General features: G+C 49.4%; 1 protein-coding gene across 1 annotated transcript in view; it reads left to right on the forward strand.

Moving 5' to 3' along the window:
- The window catches only part of PIEZO2 (piezo type mechanosensitive ion channel component 2), a 301,579-nt gene continuing 287,287 nt past the window's right edge, over positions 3,464–17,755 (forward strand). The window contains 1 exon segment of the mRNA XM_021096049.1: positions 3,464–3,589. Within this exon segment, the coding sequence (XP_020951708.1) occupies positions 3,526–3,589 (64 nt within the window). The 5' untranslated portion in view covers positions 3,464–3,525.

The raw sequence follows: 17,755 nt of genomic DNA on the forward strand, positions 1-17,755 counted from the left end.
AAGTTGTCCAGGTTTTTGGAATTTGGAGACCTTGAAAATACTTCTTTTGTAAACATCAAATTGACAGCTTTTAAAAAAAGCACAACCACAGAATATATTAGCAAAAAGAAGAAAGGCTTTCATTCTGTTTCCAAGTTTTTCAAGTATAAGAGCCAAGAACCATGTAGATCTTAACTAAAATAACGTCTGGGTGAATATGGTGACTTACACATGAAAATGCATAGACAATGTCTATCTCTGAAAATAGCACTTTAGTACTTGTATAAGGAAAACATGTGTCATCGATGTGAGAAGACACCGTTAAGCTGGTGAGAGGCCACCTTCTCTGCAGGTTTGGTGGTGCCTATGGATTCTGGCAGCTTTCATAGGAGGAAGAAAATGCCAGGCTGACGAATTTTCTATTCCTCGAGGAAACACTGTTTGGGAAAGGTGCCATTTGAGCCTGAAAAAGTTTATTAATTCTGTGTTTGCATATCGAGTATGTTAGAGAAAATTAGCATTTTGTCAACTGGGATAATGTTAAGCAAGTTCAGAAAAGATAAAGGCTAAGCAGGTGAGAGGAAACCTACATAAACCACAAAGTGACATTTCTTTGTGGCTAAAACTCAAACACTTGGGAGAACGTCTAGCACTTGACTGTGGGGCAGTTTTTAAACATGTTCCCAAGGACCAGTGTGTCTTTCTGAGTCTCAGAGCAATTTACTGTGTTTCAGCATAACTGCTTCAGAAACGCAGGAACAGACCCTATTTCCCAGTAATAGCAACAGCAGCAGCACTAGTAGTAATAATAACAGCCACTCCTGTTTACTGGATGCTTACTGTGCTCCAGGCATTTGCTGGGTGTGATCTCTAGCTGCAGGCCATATGAGGTGGGTGGTATTACTTCCCTTAACTTACAGACAAGAAATCCGAGGCATTAACGTCCCAATAATGACCCAAGGAAGCCACTGATTGTCCATGCAGATGCAGAGGCTGGGGTGACCAGGGCTTAATTCATTACCTGTGCAAAAGTTGGAGTCACATGCTTTAGGTGCCCATCAAATATCAAAATAATATGTTTATGAGTATTCAGTGTAGTTCATTTTCTCCCCAAAGCGTTTTTCCACCCTGTGCCCTTTTCAGGCAAGATCATGCTCAGCTGAAAGATAAAGGTTGCTGGCCAACCAGGCAAGCAGAAGGCCAATTAGGTAAGACGGCCTGTCTCCTAACATGAGCATCCAGGATAGGGACTTTGAAGAATCTAGATCATTGTTAGTATGGGAAGCCTACCAGGAACATGACAGATATTCGAGTAACTGAGGATGATGTCATGTGGTGACAAAGTGTTACAGAAAGTTCAGGAGGGATTTGTGAGCTCCTAATTAGGTCTCCCAAACGAGCTGTACCAGAGAAAGAGGGAGACATAGACGGAGACACAGAGAGAGAGGACACCACCTGTGAACAGGGCCAAACTTGGAAAATAGGTGCAGGCTGACATCGGGCTTCTACAAAATACAAAACACCCTTCTTGGCAGTTGTCAAAGATCTGCTGATTGTTTCGGTTCCTGCTGTTTCTCTAACCTGAGTGTGAGGAATGGCAACATTTGGGGTTCAGACGTCTAGGCTTCTGGAGGGCCAAAGAGCACACAGATGGTCTAAGATTCTGGATGTCTTTACAAGATGTCACTGCTTCCAGTCTTCAGAAAAAAAGTAATGCGTCACAGTTTGTCATTCTCAGGGACTTTGTGAAGGCATCTGACTCAAAAACACAAGCTTACTATAATTCAAGAAAGGGCGACCTGGTTGTTTAACACAGAGAACCAAGGTTTGTGTAATTTCCATCCGCCGACTTCCATCATCCAAAACCATTTCAACCCAGAACGCCAGTGAGCAATACAAGTCAACATCTTCCTTCTCTGTCCTCTGGATGCAAACGCCAGTTCTGAACTGTCCTCTCTGCAGACCAGACCACTTACTTCTGGTCCTCAGGGCTGCAGCCCATCCCCCGCTGTTGGATAAACCTGAAATGAGGGACCCAGCCTCGCTGCCATCTCCCAGCTGGAACCACAGCTCTCTAGGTCTCACAGAGAGAACGAGAAAAAAGGAAGGTTAAGAGGAGATCAGGGAAACAATGTACTCTTCCCAGGGGCCATGACAAGCAACAAATAAGCCCGAGGCGAAAACAAGAGCGCTCCACAATATACAAAGTGGGTGCACATCCGAATCCGTGCCCATTGCTGAAGGATCCTGAGCCCCGTCAGAGCTGAAACTTCACACAAGATTGAATATGGACAGGGTCACTGGTTGGATTCTGCTTCTCTTCTTCTCAATCAGTGCAAGTGGGCACGTGTGGACCTGGCACACGTGACAGTCCCATAAAGTTGTCTAAGGCTGCCCTCCAGTCGCCTGTGCACCATTCCTCTAGCATTAAAGGACTCCCTGGGCTGGGGCGAGCTCAGGCTGCGCCCTTTGGACATGATGCCACGACGGTTCCTTCTGTCTGCAGAACCACGGACGAGGCAGCGCGATAGGAGTGCGAACTAGCTCCTGGTCGCCGGCTCTGAAGCCGGGTCTCCCCCTGCACCCTAGCCCCGTGCCCCCTCCCGGTGCCCCCGCCTCCGGCAGCCCAGGGGGCGGGACCCGGCGCGCCGCTCCCGAGCCGCCCTCCCATTGGCCTGCGCGCACGCCCGTCCGCGAGCGCGGCTTCGAAAGTTTCAGTGAAGGTGGAGAAGTGCGCGCCCGCCCGGGAGCCGGGGCTGCGCCTCCAGGGCGAGGCAGCACCGCGCGGGTCGGGGGCGCGCTGGCCGCCGGGCGGCGTTCAGTTTTCATTTTACTCGTTTAAGTCGAGGCCGCGGAGGAGGGAGTGGAGGCTGGCCCCCTCGCGTGCCTTCGTCTCGACCTCTGGCCGCTGTCCCGCGAGCCCCGCGCTGTCGGGGATGGTTCCGCGCGCCCAGCAGCTCGAGCCCGGGTCTCTCCCGCCCGAAGTCCCGGGGCGTAGAGGCTGAGACGCGCGCTGCTCCGGGAGCCGCGGCGGGGCCGCTCCGGGCCGGGGCTACTCCCAGGAACCCGGCCGAGCTGCGTGGGCAGAGGGCCGGGCCGGCAGCCCAGGCGCCTTGGCTTGGAGGCGTATCGGCGGAGAAACTCCCTGCCGCCCCTGAGCGGCGCCCCAGGAGCTGACGGAAGGACAGCACGCCCTTCTCGCCCCTTCCCCGCCGCGCCGCCCCGCGGGACCCTCCCAAAGCGCCCCGGCCTCCAACACCGGCTGCAGAAGCCGCCGACGCCGGATCGGGAAGTTCCACACTGGATGGGACGGCTGTGCGAGGCCGGGCGCCCGGCGAGGGGGCTTCCTAGAGCTTGGTGAGCGGCGGCCGGGGGAGCGGAGAGCGCGCCTTCGGGGCGCATAACGCGGCGGCCCTCGCCCAGGCGATGCCCCGGCGGCTTCGAGCCGCCGGCCGCAGGAGGCCCTAGGCGGGTATGGGCTTGGCACCCGAGTCCTAGGGACCCGCGAGCCGCGCCCCTCTGCTCGGACTCGCCGGACTGACCGCGATGGCCTCGGAAGTGGTCTGCGGGCTCATCTTCAGGCTGCTGCTCCCCATCTGCCTGGCAGTAGGTGAGTGTTTTCCGACTGGGGGCGAGTGAGAGGGGCGCCTGGGGATGGGGTGGTCTTTGGAGAATCCAGGTCGCAGTGGCCTGGACTTGGTTCAAGAAGCACGCGCCGCGGTCCTGAGTGTTACAACCAGGTACTCGCACTTCCCGCGCCGTCGCACCACCGGGGTCTCCATGATTAGGGTCTCTCTTACCCGTCCAGCTGCAGAGTCCAGGCGATTGATCGGACTCGGCGTGGGCTGAAGGCTGTGCTGAACTTAGTCACACGTGGAATTTTTCGCGGAGTGCTGACTTGTGCACAAAGGATCCGAATCTGGCCTGAAGGCAGCTGGAGACCCCTTTCCCAGGTGCAGCACTCATCCTATTACAGTCCCTCGCCCCTGTCCCTAGACACAGGGCACACGGTGCATCCAACGGTTCCGAGGCCATCTCTCCCCTATCCCATATTACAGCCACTGTGATGGAAGAGTTAAGAACTCAGGTCCTTTTAAAAAGGAAAGGACGGTTCAGGGAGGCAGCGCCCTGAAGTTGCTTCCTTCATTTTACTCCCACAAAAGCCCGTACAACAAAAGCAGACACCAGGACCCAATCTCGCAATCCAGCACCCGTGGGGACAGATCCGTAGAGGGTTAGGAAGCCACACTGGGACTTCGAGGGTTAAGGGAGGGCCAGAAGGGAGCCTTGCTGACTCCCAGGCAAAGGTCCCACCATCTCTAGGGCTAGGGGGGTGTGAAAAGCCACTGGCTGTCAGATCTGAGGACACTGGCCCTGCCATGGCCTTGGGGTGAGAGTTTCTGTGTTCCCCCTCTAATAGGTGTGTCTGCTACACAGAACCCCACACCTGTGGTGGCTGTGGGCACCTAGATTTCCCCTCCCCCCACCAGAGCTGGAAAACAAAGCACTTCTTACCAAAGAGCAATTGAATTTACAGAGAGAGCCTGCCCTTTGCAGAAAAAAACAAAAACAGAAACAAAAACACACCACCCAAAACACCCTTTTCCATTTTGCCAGAGGTGGGGACTCAAGATCACACCTGTGCTAAGCATTTTCTTTGAGCAGGTAATCTAAAAGTGGCTGGGGTGGGTGGGTGGGTTCATGAGGGTCCATCCCAGCTCCCCAAGGGTGTGTGTGTGTGTGTGTGTGTGTGTGTGTGAGGTTGTAGTCAAGTATTAACACGCAAGAAACATCCGTGGAAAACCCGAGAAGGCTCTCTGAGTGGAACCAGTCCCTGGCTCTGGAGGCCTGGTCCTGGGGCAGGAGGAGGGGCAGTGCATTCTAGCTTCAGCCTCTTCTTTGCCACTTTGGCTTCCAGGCAGGACCATTTTGCAGGGCTCTTTGTCCTTGATATTCGCCCCTGTAGGCGAAGCAGCTCCCACCCAAGCCCACTTGGGTCTCTCTCCTCCCCAGTTTGCTGGAGTTTGAGAAGAAAAGAGGCTTTAGGAAAGCGATCTGGGGAAACAACGCTGGCTGCTTCTGGTGCAAACACAGGGTGTCCATCTGGGGACCCGCTCTGTATTTGAAGGGCCTAGCTAGGTGCCTGGCTCACTTCCTATTTGCAGAGTGGAAGCTGGTTCCTAGGTTAACCAGGGGCTTTTGATGTTGGCCTATTTGTGGTTGCCAGTGAGGTGGGGAGTGGCACCAGGGTCAGAAGGCGCTCCCCTGGCCTCCGAACTCCCTCCACCCCACCTCCCCTCCTACCCCCACCTCCCCTTCTTCCCCCACCACCCAACCACAGGGTGGTGGCTTCCTGGTACTTTTGGAAGAGTTATACAGGTGGGTTACCTGCGGGGCTGTGACTTGCACACCTAGGAGTGGTGAGACAGCAGGGATCACAGCTGATGGCCAGTGACCTCACAGGACCCAGCTCACTTGCCCAGTGTGCAGCATGCCCCTGGAATGGGGGTTGTGTCATTCTGACTTATCTTGGTGGTCTACACTGCAGCCCTTCTACATAAGGAGGGAAGACTGTTGTGCTCTGCCCTCCTGAGGATTAGGGCGGCACATTCCCAGCCCTGGAGTGAGATCAAGAGGCTGCCAGGGGTGCCGCAGGGAGGAGCAGGGACCACTGTCTCACAGAAGGCATCCCACCAGCGCCACCCGGCCCCTCCCCTCCCCTTGGCTTCTTCCCCTCGCCCCTGGGCCCTGCGATGTGATCACCGCCCCGGGCATGCTGGGACCTGGCCAAGCTGGCTGTGGGTAAGGATGCCCATGCAAGTGAGTTCCAGGCCTGGACCTTCCCTGGCAGGAGAGGGGTGTCTAGGGACCGTGGGTGCCTGTGCCCCTGCCTTCCATTCCTGGCTCCAGCCTGCTGCCTTCCATTTCCACTTCATTCCTCTGGGTTCCCCGCCTTTTGGGTGCAGGGAGGCTCACCTGGGGTATGTGAGTGCATCTGGGGATGTGCGGGGGGGGTGGGGGGGTGTTGGGGGGGTGGCATCACGTTATTGTTACCTCCTGTTGCTCCCCCACCCTCACCGGAAAGTGAACGGGGGGAGGGGAAGGATATGGACCTACTGCCTCATCCCCTGCTCCCTGCCTGCTGCCTGGGTGAGAGCAGAGCTCCTAGGAGGATCTAGCAATGACCGCCCCCCCCCACCACCCCTCAGCTAACACCCTCACAGGTCCGTGAGGAAAGAACCCATTTCCCAGGACTCATGCACCTTCTAGTCTTTGTACTTGACTCACAGGGACCAAAGGGGCTGGATGGCTGTCGCTTGATTTGAACATTCAATTCTCTTCTACAGGAAGTGGATATTTTCAAGGTTATTGGAGGGTTTTCAGGTCTGCCTGCTCCCAAGGTGCTACTAAATCAAATATTCAGGTTTCCCTAATATCCTGTGCATGGAGAGTGCAGTGATCTGATTGCCATTAGAATCGATTTTTACATTTTAGCCATCTATTTTTATATCTGGCCCAGGCATCCTTCAAAGCCAAGCCTTTGCACAAGCTCATGCATTTCTCTTTAAATCCACTCCTCCAATAAGGATGTTAAAATTTTCTGCATGTGGATACCCTAGTCTTTTCACCTAAGGATGGATGCTAAAGATTAACTGAATGCCATTGTGTTTAATTTGATGTTTAAGATTTCTTTCTTTTTCTCCTGGTAAAAGGAATTTACAGAGAAATGATAAGTGAAATCAGTCCTGTTTTACACTGTTAGTATGTCTCTCTCTCTCTCTTTTTTTTTTTTTTTTTTGTCTTTTTTGCCATTTCTTGGGCCGCTACCTTGGCATGTAGAGGTTCCCAGGCTAGGGGTCCAATCGGAGCTGTAGCCACCAGCCTACGCCACAGCAACACAGGGATCCGAGCTGCGTCTGCAACCTATACCACAGCTCACGGCAACGCCAGATCCCTAACCCACTGAGCAAGGCCAGGGATCGAACCTGAAACGTCATGGTTCCTAGTCGGATTTGTTAACCACTAGAACCACGACGGGAACTCCAGTATGTCTCTCTTGTGTGATATACAAAACCATATACAACATGTTCACCACCCAGAGTGGACATCCACTGAGAGGTTTTCCTATATCAACAGAAACTGAAAATTTTAAAGATTTCCAAAATTGCTTATGACTGCTTGGTTAGCCACTCTGATTTTTTTCTTCAACAAATAAATACATGAAAGAAAACCTAAGCAAAACCTTCTCTAAAGTTAAGCAATCTTTATTAATTATAATAATATCTGCTCACAGCTGAGCACTTTAGCAATACTTTTACTTCTTTTTTTTAAGCATCGTGCAGCTGTCCCCTCCAACTTGAAATATATGATCTGAGTCGCTTCCTGGGTTGGGAACCGGTTGGCATATTTTTATTCACATGCTCCTGACTATTCATTCCATCCCGTCTGCCATTGCTTGGAGTCTTCTAATGTCTTTCCTGAAAGAGCTGACTTAACCTTCTTTTCGAGGGAAGAAGAGGGCAGCCTGGCTTGGACATAACAGAACGGTCCACAGGGATAGAGCCATGGGGCATCGCCAGCTTATGCTTCCCCTGCATGAAGTGACCAGAGCCTGGGAGAGACCAGGGCAGAGCAGGAGATGGCGTGGCACACACTAACCACCAGCTAGTGCTCTGAGGGAAGGTCACATGGGTATATTGCAAATCCAGGAAGAATCTCTAAAATTCCCTTTAGAGACAGGTTAAAATCTGGGCAAAATATGGGCCCACTTTGGGAATATGGAGATGATTATATTGAAGTGTAACTTCCTCTCTATTGCATAATATATTTTCCCTTGTAGCACATGAAATCACACTTACACACACCCCAAGAACTACCCTTGAAGCCTGAGCAGGGTCTAGCATCTCCCCCGCCTCCTCTGCTGTAGCGCTCAGGGTAGGAGGTTACATTGCCAGCTTGAAAATCACTTTCTTTTCCATCACGCATCCTCAGCTTTTCATAGGTAGATACATACTATTTATCGCTTTCAGAAAGGAGGAGAGTACTAGGGAAAAGGATAGGCATTTGTAGCTTAAATCGAAAGTAAATTATTTGGTAAACACAGATGGGTAAGACTGTTTTGTCACCTGGGCTGTGGAAGGTGTCACTGGGTCTGCCCCTCTAGGGCCATGTGTCGTAGATGGTCACAGTGGGAAAGGAACAGGGCCCTTGGGGAGGAGGGCATGGTGAGGTGGCAGTTTAAGAGACCCCCATTCACATCCTGGCTCTGCCCTCTGCTACCTGATCTTGATCGTGGGGTCGGTTTGGCTCATTTATTTCATTCGTTCTGTAAATTAGAGCTGTTACTACCTCCTTCCTTGGGTAGTCGTGAGGTAGGGTGCCCTGCGCACCTCAGATAAGACCCAACACATCGTGGGTGTTCTTCAAGGGAGGTCTTATTACTGCATCGATGAGGCTAGTGAAAGACAGCAAGGCTTGAGCAAAGGTCGGGTGGAAATGAAGCGACTCACAGCTGGTGATGTGAGTCATAAGGCAACTGAGTTAGTAGATGGGATTCCTATGAAAGCAATTTGGTACCGAAGTCTAGAACCAAATTCTGCAGTTGAAAGTTGGTGTGTGTGTGGCAGGAGGATTTTTAATGATGAGGATTTTTCTCACCAGTTTTACCCAATATTCTGTATATCTGCCTTGCATTCTAATTACAGAATATATTCCCCTAGAACTATACTGACGTGTGTGCTTTTGTTTTTCTGATGCGATACCATAATTTTAATCGTCTTTTGGATGATCTTATTTTTTATGTATCTGAGTCCCCATGAGCTTTTCCCTTTGAGCTCCTCTGCTGCTAACAGGTAATTGCCTATGAAGTTACACAGTAACAGCATGTATGATATTATACTTTCCTCCATAACTGCCCAGAAGGTCTTCGAATAGTGTAAGTGTATCTGGATATTCAAGGGCACTTGATTGAAGAACTGTATGATGGTACCACGTGTAGAATGGAAAACCTTAACATGTATAACATTTCTAGATTGAAACACTTGTTTCGAGGATGTGGAATCAGGTCAACAAAACACAGCAAATATCTGATTAAGTGCATTCCAAACACCAGGATGCATCAGAAAACATTTAAATACTGGGCTGTAAGAGATAAACCCAGAGGAAGCTTATCAGGCTCACTAGACCTTCACTCGGCCTTTTAGCCCCTGAGGGTGTGGCAGGAGCAAGAACACGAGGAGCCCACATGCTCACTATCTGTGGGGAGAGTGCAACAGACACATAGCTTTTACAATTTTCTAGTTTTGAACTGTCCAGTAATTATCTGATGGGAATTTAAGAATGGTAACATAGTATTTAGCATTTTTTCATTTATCATATTAATACTAATATTTAATCATTGCAAAATGTTTTCCCAGGCCCCTGCAGCATATACAGTTTTATTTGCCTTGTTTTATTCTATGCGAAGGTAATGTTTGCCAAGTAATAACCTACTATTTTTGAATTCTTCTTTTTGGCTCTCCTGGTAGGTACAATTTTGTATTAAACTAGGCTGTTATGAGGGAATAGCTCAACTTTTTTTTTTTCTATATGAATTTCAAATTTTCCATACGTTTCATAAAAAAGAATGGATTTGGTGTATCTGTGTGGTTAGTCTTGGCTTTCGGTGGCTGTTTCACTAGCCATGGTGTGTGTGTGTGTGTTTAGATTTTGCTAAGACTTTCACTGCTCTCTTAGGGAGTTATTTACTCTGCTACTCAAACTCAGATGATTCTCCCCCTTGACACTTTTTCAGCTCTGAACTGCCCTGCTTAGAGCTGACTCCACCCACGCCAGGCCTCCTGTCCGGGCCCTGATACCACCTCCCCTGTGCTCAGAGAGAGCTTTCCCTCCCTTCTTCACCTGCACACTTACGATGATGCAGTTGGTACCACTGCCCTCAGGTGCAGCACTGCCCACATCATGCCCCGTGTTCATAGATGTTCCCCGAGGTCTGGCTTTGCTCTTTCCCCTGGGCCAATGGAAGTGTTACCAGGGTTCACATTCTGTGGGTCTGGCAGAGCTTGGGGGGCCTCCAGCTTCTGTCTTAGCCTCTATCCATCCTTCCTGTGCACCGAGCCATGTGCCTTCCACTGCCTGAAGCCCCCCAGAATCTACTCTGCCATGAAGAGAACGTGGAGCTTTTCTCCATCACATCCTAGTCTCCTCGAGGCCAATCAGGACCACTGGGTCCATGCCCCTTTTCACTGCTGAGCATGGCCCTAGGCCCAGCAAGTGTGCGGTCCCAGCCTGGGGGCAGTTCTAAGCAAAGATATGGCCCCTTTTCGAGCTAGGGTTCTCAGGGGGATGGGGCTGAGATAAGGTGACCTGTATTTCTCTCACGTGAGAGGATACAGGGAGCATGCTCACCATGGGCTGTGAGGTGGTCCACGGGGGCTGGTATTGGCATCCAGTGGCATCCACCCTGGAGGCTTGAGAGAGCTGTCCCCATGTCCATGTCCAGCTGGAGGATGGAGGGAGCACACAGAAGGGACCCTTCCCCTTCCCCATCCTCCCAGGACACAAGTCACTTCTGCTCATACCCCATTTGCCTGAGGTTGACGGTGTTACACACCTACTGACCGCAAGAGAGCCTGGGAAATGTCATCCTCATCTTGGCCAGTCAGTGGGCTCAGCAGAAAGTCGGGGAAAGGGCTCTGCAGGGATGGGGGTGAAATCATGTGCTCCTCTCGGTCTGTGCCAAGGTGGGGCGCAGGGGGGTGACTTTGTGTGCCTTGCAGATGCTGCTGATTTTCCACCCTGCCCTCCCCACTGGGCTTCTGGACCCAGGACCAGACTCAGGCCCAGCAGTTCTCCCAATGTGAGGGGCAAAATATGACCCAGGAGGGGGTGCGCTGCCCTCTGATAGAGCTACCCACGTTCCCAGTTTATACCCGTGGAAATCTGAGGATTCTGTGTAGGAATGGGTGCTCGGGGTAATGAGGAAGGAACAGAGGCTGGATTGGGTGGGGAGAAAGTCCCACAGTCATCTTCCCTGCAGAGCCGCAGGCCTCCAGGAGGGACCCTTTGGGCTTCCGGTTGCGCTTTCTTCTCACGTTTCCCACCACATCTTTGAGCCCCAAGTCTCCCCATTTAAAGTGTAAATATCTGTGGGAAAATAAAATAGCAGTTTCTCATCCTTGCATTTATGCACGTTGGTTCAGATAGTCGGGGTAGGTAGATGTTTCAGCTGAGGGGGAAGGGACAGTGTGGGCTGGTGGGTACAGGGATGGTTTAGCTGCCAGGGATATTTTTAAGAGGACCAAGATATCCCTGGGCATTTAGGGGTTTACCCAGAAGAGTTCTAGTACCAAGAGCAGCACGTCTTTCCTGGGGTTGGCTCCATACACAGGAAGCAGAACAGAAACATTCTGTCTCTTCTTCCTCCTTTTTTTGTAGGATATGGTTTCTGACATCCAACAGGAAATAGGCCTGGCTCTAAAGCCTGATTGCTTAGACACCGGTCTTGGCCTATGGTACCAGCTGTGTGACCTTGATAAAGATGCTTCATCTCTCTGTTCCTCAGTGATTTCACTTGTGAAAGGAGTTGTTCCTAATAGTCCCTCACTCAGGGGGCTTCTGACAGTGCTTGTGCAGCCCTCGGTGCAGTGCGTGGCCTGAGGTCAATGGTTAAGACAGCTCAGGCCTCCTTATTGCTTGCAGACTCAGAATGTAGGCATTATTACTAGTCTTGGGGGATCTGAGGACCCTCCAGGGCAACGTAGTTCCCACGGGCAGGTAATTTGCAGTTGCCGTCACTTCTCAGGAAGCTTCGGAGCAAGACCTGTTTGAGTTCTGTCTGTCTGTCTGCCTACCCTACCCCACCCCGCCACCCATCCAGCCAGGCTGGACAGCCTCTGTGCTGATTCTCACTGTTACCTTTGAAACAGTGATGTCCTGTCACCTTCTGTAATTCTCCTTCTCAGGCAGGATGAATTGTTTCTGCTGTGTCCCTCTGGCACTTTGCTTCACAGAATCACCGACTTCTTAGTTATGTGAGCTTTCTCCCCTCCCAGGAGTCTGCAAGTTCAAGGACCCGTGTGCTCCTTCTTGACATCCCTAGCACTAAACATTACTGCCTAACATAGTAGATATTAACTCAGTACTTCATATATTTTCAGGCTCTTTAACTGCACAGGTAGTGACCTGTCATTACCCCTCAGCTGTGCAGCAGGGCACACGTATAGTGAACCCTGAACAAGCGCTGCCAGTTGATGGATTCAGGAATTCATGGGCTAAATTTTTTTTTCCCTTGAATATCTAAGAAGTCTGAAAAGAGAGTTGTCTAGCATCTTATAGCTGTCAGTTTTTACATCTTTGAATGTAAAATTCATGCTGGTCTAATTTACATGCTCTGAAACTTGCCAAAAGGTGAATTTTCTCTGTATGGCAAGTAATACCCTTTCCTGGCTTTGCAGTAAGTAGAGAAAGAAAAAACCCACTTGATGGTGGTAAAGCTTGCCCAGAGCCTCATCCTTGAAGTGCATATTATTTTTTAAAATGTTTTTAGCTCTCCTGGAACCACACACATCGATCTGTTTTCTGTTGTGGTCAGATTCCCTAAGTCAGCAGTTTTGGCCACAGGTGCAGAAGAGGAGGGAGGATGTAGGACCTTAGCAAGCTGAGGAATTGGAGCCAGGGTGCCATGGAAACGGGTCATAGATCCCTGCAGACCTGAGTCCTCCCTGCCCCGGCCTCCTTCCCTCCCCCCAGCCCTGCCATCACCAGGGACTCATCCCCTTCTTGGGGATCTGGGCAGCTCGTGTTTTGGGAAGCGCCCTTGGTCTGAAGGTCTAAAGACCAAGTCTCCATCCTGTTAATAAAGAGCTATGAGACTTTTCCAAGTCACAGAAACGCAATCACATTATCTAAAAATGAGGTGTTTGAGCCTAAGAAACAGCTTCATGATGCTTATACCTAAATTCTTCTGGTCTCTTAATAAGCAGCAGACTTCTCTTATTTCATGCCTAATCTGTAAGAATCATTAGGAACTACTAAGGAAAATAGTTTTGTATTACGTTAAGTATTCGATTGAGGATTTCTTAGAGCCATGGGTTATGAAGGAGACATAATCTGGTTTAGGTTTTGCAATCCTAATATTTCGATGGCCCTCTCTCCCTGGCTGCTGCCACAGAATCACACATGCCACACACTAGCCGTGACGGTAACAGCCAGAACCACAAGAGATGCCTGGTCAGATGTGGTTTAGATTTGGCTGTGTGTGGCTTTGCAGAGATCAAAGAATTCTACCACTTGTAGCTTATGATCAGACTTACGCATAAAGGAAGCCCAACCCCAGAGAGTTATCAACTGAAGCAAAATGAAATTGTCAGGATGTTGAATTATAGCAATAAGATTGGAATCAGAAAAAGGTATTTTGAGTAAAATCCTGACTTTGATCACAAAGTGTAACATTCCAGTGACCTTGCTGACCTTAGGAGATCTTTGCTGGACAACTCTGTTATCCAGAGAAGGCAATGGGAGATGGCCCCAAATCTCGGGTGTCTGTAGGACAGGTGACAGTCATGGGGTGCCCGGGCAGGTGGGAGTGTGAGCTTCCTGCCCTTCAAAGCCTCTCTCTCTTCCATCTCCTCCATCTCACTCCTGGCCTTGGGGCCTGAACTCAGATCCCAGGTGAACAGCAAGCAGCCTCAGCAGGAGCCAGGCCCTTCTCCCTGCCCAGGCCGTCTTCTTTCTGGGGAGAGGATTAAAGATCAGATTACAGGGCAGTGGTGGGGAAAGAGTCATAAAATGGAGTTTGCCTCTGGTGAGCCAGTATTTTCCAGAAACCTCCAGCTCCTTAGAATGTTTCACTAACAACCACAACCCTCTTTAGCAATAATTTTCAAGGCATCATCACTTTTGCTATTGAGGTGCCTTACGGTCACGTGGCATTTTTGACCCTTGGTGGGAGGCGGCTACCTCCTTCACTGGGCTTGGCTTATAATTCCTCTGGGCTATTTTCAAACATTAAAACCACCCTCAACAATTTCCCACCATCCACATTATTTAAAAGGGATGTGGCACTGGAGCCAAAGGCATTTCTTAAATTGGAAATCTAAGTATTTTGAGCAGTTCTCTTCAGAATAACGGTATATCTACCCAAAGTTACCACCTAGAAGGGAACAAATCTCTAATGTTATCTTATCCTTTGGACACTGATTGATTATCTCTTCCAGTATTCAGATTTGCCTGTTGGATCTAATACTGGAAAAATGTATTTCAACTGTGGTGCTGATCTTCCAAAAAGAGAGAAGATGCTGGTCAAACAAACTGTTTAAAGTAACTTTGCAAGAGGATACATGCTATAATCACGTTTTATTTTATTTTATTTATTTATTTTTTTGTCTTTTTAGGGCCACACCTGGGGCATATGGAAGTTCCCAGGCTAGGGGTTGAACCAGAACTGCAGCTGCCAGCCTACACCACAGCCACAGCAACACAGGATCCAAGCCGCATCTTCAACCTACACCGAAGCTCACAGCAACACCAGATCCTTAACCCACTGAGTGAGGCCAGGGACTGAAACTGAGTCCTCATGGATACTAATTGGGTGTATTACTGCTAAGCCACAATGGGAACTCCACGTTTTATAAATTTGAATATACATATAATTCATCTTCTTAAAAGGAATGTATTTGAGGGAGTTTGGGATTAGCAAATGCAAACTAGTAAATATCAATGCATAAACAATGAAATTCTACTACATAGCACAGGGAACCATATTAAATATCCTATGATAAACTGTAATGTAAATGTATATAAAAAAGAATGTATATATATATATATATATGTGTGTGTGTGTGTGTGTGTTGTAGACACTTTGCTGTACAGCAGGCATTAATGCAACATTGTAAATCAACTGTACTTCAATAAAACAAAAAAATAAAGTATTTGAAGTGGTTTTTTTTTTTTTTATCTTTTTTTGAAGGCCCCACTCCTGGCACATGGAAGTTCCTAAGCTAGGGGTCCAATAGAAGCCACAGCTGCCAGTCTACACCACAGCCACACAATGTGGGATCCTTAACCAACTGAGCAGGACCAGGGATTGAACCTGGGTCCTCATGGATACTAGTTGGGTTTGTTAACTGCTGAGCCACGATGGGAACTCCCTGAAGTGTAGTTTTAATAGTTGATTGGTGACTGGTTTCTTCCAGTCACTCTCTAACATTTTCATCTGATTTTGACCTATTTTCTTGCCCCTTTTCTGTTATCCAAACTCGCTAAAATCGTACAGTGATCCCAGGCTGTCTGTGCGGCTGGCCCTTCTCATCTGAAAGTGGCGCTGGCTTTTGTTTACTCTGGTGTCAAAGAAAACTCATGTCTGGTTATTGTTGATTCTGTCATGATTGCTTTCTAGGTTTCTTTTTTGGCTGTTGTCCAAGAAGATTTTGGTGTGTTTAACAATCTTATCTTCAGGTTCTCTAAATAGCATCATTTACATTTTCCCCCTGGCATTCCTGGTTTGGTTATTGGCACTTCATCTCCATCTCAGTTTTCAATAAAAACAGAAGAAAAGATGTTCTCTTGTTACCTAATGTCTTCTTTCTCCTTAAAAGTGAAGCATCTTGGGGGGCAAACATAAATGAGAGCTTGTAGGTTACCCATGCTGCCTGCTGCTTGGAGCTGCCCCTTGGCTGGTTTTCCTCCCCATCCTCATTAGATTCCTCTGCACCCACTGTGGACAATGTGAGGGTCTCAGCTTCTGGACTCTTATTTCCACAGTGGCAGGAAGCTACTAGGTGTTCACTCAGGATCACTCTTGTATGTGTACATCAGGTGTGATTGCTTCATAAACCCTCTCACCATTTTGTGTCACTGTTCTTATATCTTCTTGGTATTGTTCCACAATGAACATATATTTGCTACGTTTTTCTCTAGAGAGTGTCACAGGTTCCCATCTGCCAAGTGGCCACAGAAGTACAAGGAGTGGCCGTCTCTCACCAGGTGGAGGTTCATTGTTTATAGACTCTCAGATGTGAGGTACCCCAGATGTAGCCCCGCACCCCTACACTGTCCGCCAGCCAAACTCGGGTCCTCGCCCTGTGCGCAGCAAAGCCAGTCTGCTGACAGCAGGTGATGAAGGGAAGAGCAGTGTTTAATCACAGGCACCAAGCAAGGAAAATGGGCAGCTTGAGCTTACAAAGCAGGAACCACCCCGGCCCCTGCTGTGGCATTCAGGGAGAGGATTTTAAAAGCAACTTTAGGTGTGAGGCTTGCTGGATGTGTGATCAGCTCATGGAACTTCTTGTGATTGGTTGGTGGGGAGGTAACAGCATGATGTTTCAGGAGTCTCAACTTCTGGTTCCCACCAGTCTGGGGTCTACATGCCTGTGGGCAGCATGTGGTCACCATCCTCCACGTGGGTAGGAGGCATAGTTTCTACAGAGCATCTCAAAGATCAGGCGGCAACAGCCTGTATCCTTTCAGGAGGAGCTGGGGGTCCTGTGACTCTGTTGTCCTCATCAGTAACTGATTGAACCTGCTCTTTGAAACTTGGGGAGGGCCAGACAGGTAGTGGGGGACAAGGAGGAGCTTCTACTGGGAGGCCCAAGGGTCCTGTTCTTCGATGCTTCTCAGTCCTGAAGGAACAGAGGCAGGACAAGAAAGGGAACAAGATTCTGGATGGAGTCATTAATCCTAAAGTCTTCAGGGCACTTGGTTTTAGGGGGACTGGGTTTCACCACTCGCCCCATCTCCTCTCAGTAATAACTGCATAACCCCCTCCTCCCCCTCCTTCACCTTCCAGAACTTTTTCAGGGAGGTGGAGGGGTGTGAAGAAAGACATGGGCTGGGAGTCATAGGGCCATAAGTGATGAGATGAAGACAGGTTCAAATTGGGTACCTTCTTTGAGCCTCCATTTCTCCATCTGAAAAAAGGCAGAACTCACATCAGTCTCAAAACCACAGAAAGGAGTAAATGGGATGATGTCAGCCAGGCACCTGGCGGCACCTGCTGACAAAGTGAAGACGGACCCACTGCCCTGTCACTTCTCCCCCACCCCAGTCCACATGCCTGGACTTCTCCCACCACCTGCCCTCTGAGTGCCCAAGGGCAGAAGCTGTGGCGGAGGAGGGCACCTTGGCTTCCTGTGTCTTTCTCCCCACCTCCACCCTGGCACCTGGTGTTACCTGGACAAAAAGCTGTTACCAAAAAGAGGGTGGTTCTGGGATGGGAATTCAGTGGCTGATGATTCTTTTTCCAGCCAGGGTGGAAAGTATGTCTTCTGAGGTTCTCGTGGCATTTTAAATTCAGTTCTAGTTCTTTAAAGCGATCACTTAATAAAATATATGGAGGGTCGGAAGGAAGGGGATTCATCTTGAATAGCTGTCGGCATGGACAAAGGTTATCGACCTGTGACCAGTCTCGGGTTTGCAATGTAGTGATATGAGGTTGTAAATAAACCTTATTTTCGTGTCTTATTAAATATCAGAGCTGTATAGTTAACACTTGAGTTGTATTTCTTGGTTGATTTTTAAATTGCTATTTCAGACATTGAACTTAATGATCATAAAACATCTTACTTTTTTTTTTTTTTTTTGTCTTTTTGCCTTTTCTAGGGCCGCTCCCGTGACATATGGAGGTTCCCAGGCTAGGGGTCAAATCGGAGCTGTAGCCGCCGGTCTACAACACAGCCACAGCAACGCAGGATCCGAGCCACATCTGCAACCTACACCATAGCTCAGGGCAACGCTGGATCCTTTAACCCACTGAGCAAGGCCAGGGACGGAACCCACA

The sequence above is a fragment of the Sus scrofa genome, chromosome 6 (genome assembly GCF_000003025.6).
Source record: "Sus scrofa isolate TJ Tabasco breed Duroc chromosome 6, Sscrofa11.1, whole genome shotgun sequence".
Taxonomy (NCBI): Eukaryota; Metazoa; Chordata; class Mammalia; order Artiodactyla; family Suidae; genus Sus; species Sus scrofa.